General features: G+C 56.9%; 1 protein-coding gene across 1 annotated transcript; it reads right to left on the bottom strand.

The window, feature by feature from the left end:
• Positions 1–298: 298 nt before the first annotated feature.
• Positions 299–1,104, bottom strand: LOC133890311 (uncharacterized). The gene has a single exon (XM_062330720.1). It carries the CDS (start codon positions 956–958, stop codon positions 299–301), a length of 660 nt encoding a protein of 219 aa, XP_062186704.1. The 5' UTR covers positions 959–1,104.
• Positions 1,105–1,442: the final 338 nt, after the last annotated feature.

Raw genomic sequence — 1,442 nt, 5'->3', positions numbered from 1 at the left:
ATTGCATCACAAAATAGCCATATACTTAATGGAGCATAGCCACATAATTATGCGAGCTCATCGGCTAGTTGTAATATTGATCGAAGGCGCATGATCAGATACATAGTGAGCAAAACATTTCTCCTTGGTATGTACTCTACTTGATACACACAGCGGATTAAGACACACTTAATCATTCAAAAATTTAGTCTAAATACATACAATTGCAAGAGAGCTGTACATGACAGACAAACGCAGGATCAGAGCGTACGAGCATGCACCGTGGTCACGATGCGCTCCTAATCCCTACAAACTACAGCTACCAGCAGTCCATGATAGCCTTGGAGCATCTCTGCATATCCTTCTCCAGCTTCTTCAGCAAGGGCAGCTTCTTCCCGGCGACGGTCGGCCGTAGAGCGGCTTTGTTCTGTGACGGGTGCGAAGAGCGATCGGTGGTGACAACGGTGGAAGAACCCGTGGACGCGGCGGTGGGCGGCATGTTCTTGACGTGTTTCCTTGCGACGCGCACGGTGCCGAAGGGGTCGTCGCGCGGGAACGTGCCGTTGTTGTAGACGACGCTGAGGTAGCCGTCCTCCTCGTCCACGGCAGAGACGACGACCGCGCTGAGCCAGAGCACGAGGCGCTGCCCCGTGCGCAGTGTCCCGACCGGCGTGCGCACGCGCACCTGCGCTCCCTCCCTGATGGACGAGTTCCCGATGAGGTGCGGGCCGGCGTGGCGCGAAGGGGAGACCGAGGACGGCCGCGCGCGGTCCAGTCGGGCGTCACCGTCGACTCGACGTGGCGCGAGCGGGGTCGTTGGTGCAGAGCAACGCGGCGGTGCAGAAGAGATGTGCGACGGCGCCGAGGAGGGTTTCTTGGCGACACCTCCTCTCGGCGCGAGGGCTGCCTTGCTACGGCTGTTCTCGAGCTCGCGGCGCAGCCTGCGCATGGTCGCGGACTGCACTGTCATTGTGGGCATGGCGGGCGCGAAGGAGAAGTGAGCGAATAGTGGCTTGGGCGTCAATGGAGAGGAGCGGTGCGGCTTCAAAGGTTATAGGTGGGCGGAGCGCTCCGATTCGATTCCGAACTCGATTTCCGAATCCGAAGCGATTCATGGAGAGGACAGGGAGGCCGCGTCGGTTTCGGAAATCCGACGAGCGATCGGAGCTGGTTGAAACTTCCGCATCGGAAGCCGCCCGCCGGTAACCAGTAGCACCACGTTCGTGGGCCTCCTTCGCTGTGGGCTTCATTTGAGTACAATACTGCCAGGCCAGCAGCTGGGCCATGCCAGTGAGGGAGGCCTGATTTAGTTCAGCCAATTGGTTATTCTCGTCTCATTTTGCAAAGTAATATTCTAAATTTGACATTTTTGAGACCGATTTTTTTTTCAGTCGACGAACAAACCCCCGCGCCTTCTGTGGGAGTTGAGTCATCGAATATAGCAAATTACACGGTCGAGTAGT

Source organism: Phragmites australis, chromosome 14 (assembly GCF_958298935.1).
Source record: "Phragmites australis chromosome 14, lpPhrAust1.1, whole genome shotgun sequence".
NCBI classification, from domain to species: Eukaryota; Viridiplantae; Streptophyta; class Magnoliopsida; order Poales; family Poaceae; genus Phragmites; species Phragmites australis.
Note: the sequence above shows the minus strand (reverse complement) of the source record. Positions and strands in the feature narration are given on the sequence as shown.

What these genes read in the sequence shown, in the direction of transcription:
- LOC133890311 (XM_062330720.1), bottom strand. Translation starts at nt 958, where the DNA reads ATGCCCACAATGACAGTGCAGTCCGCGACCATGCGCAGGCTGCGCCGC.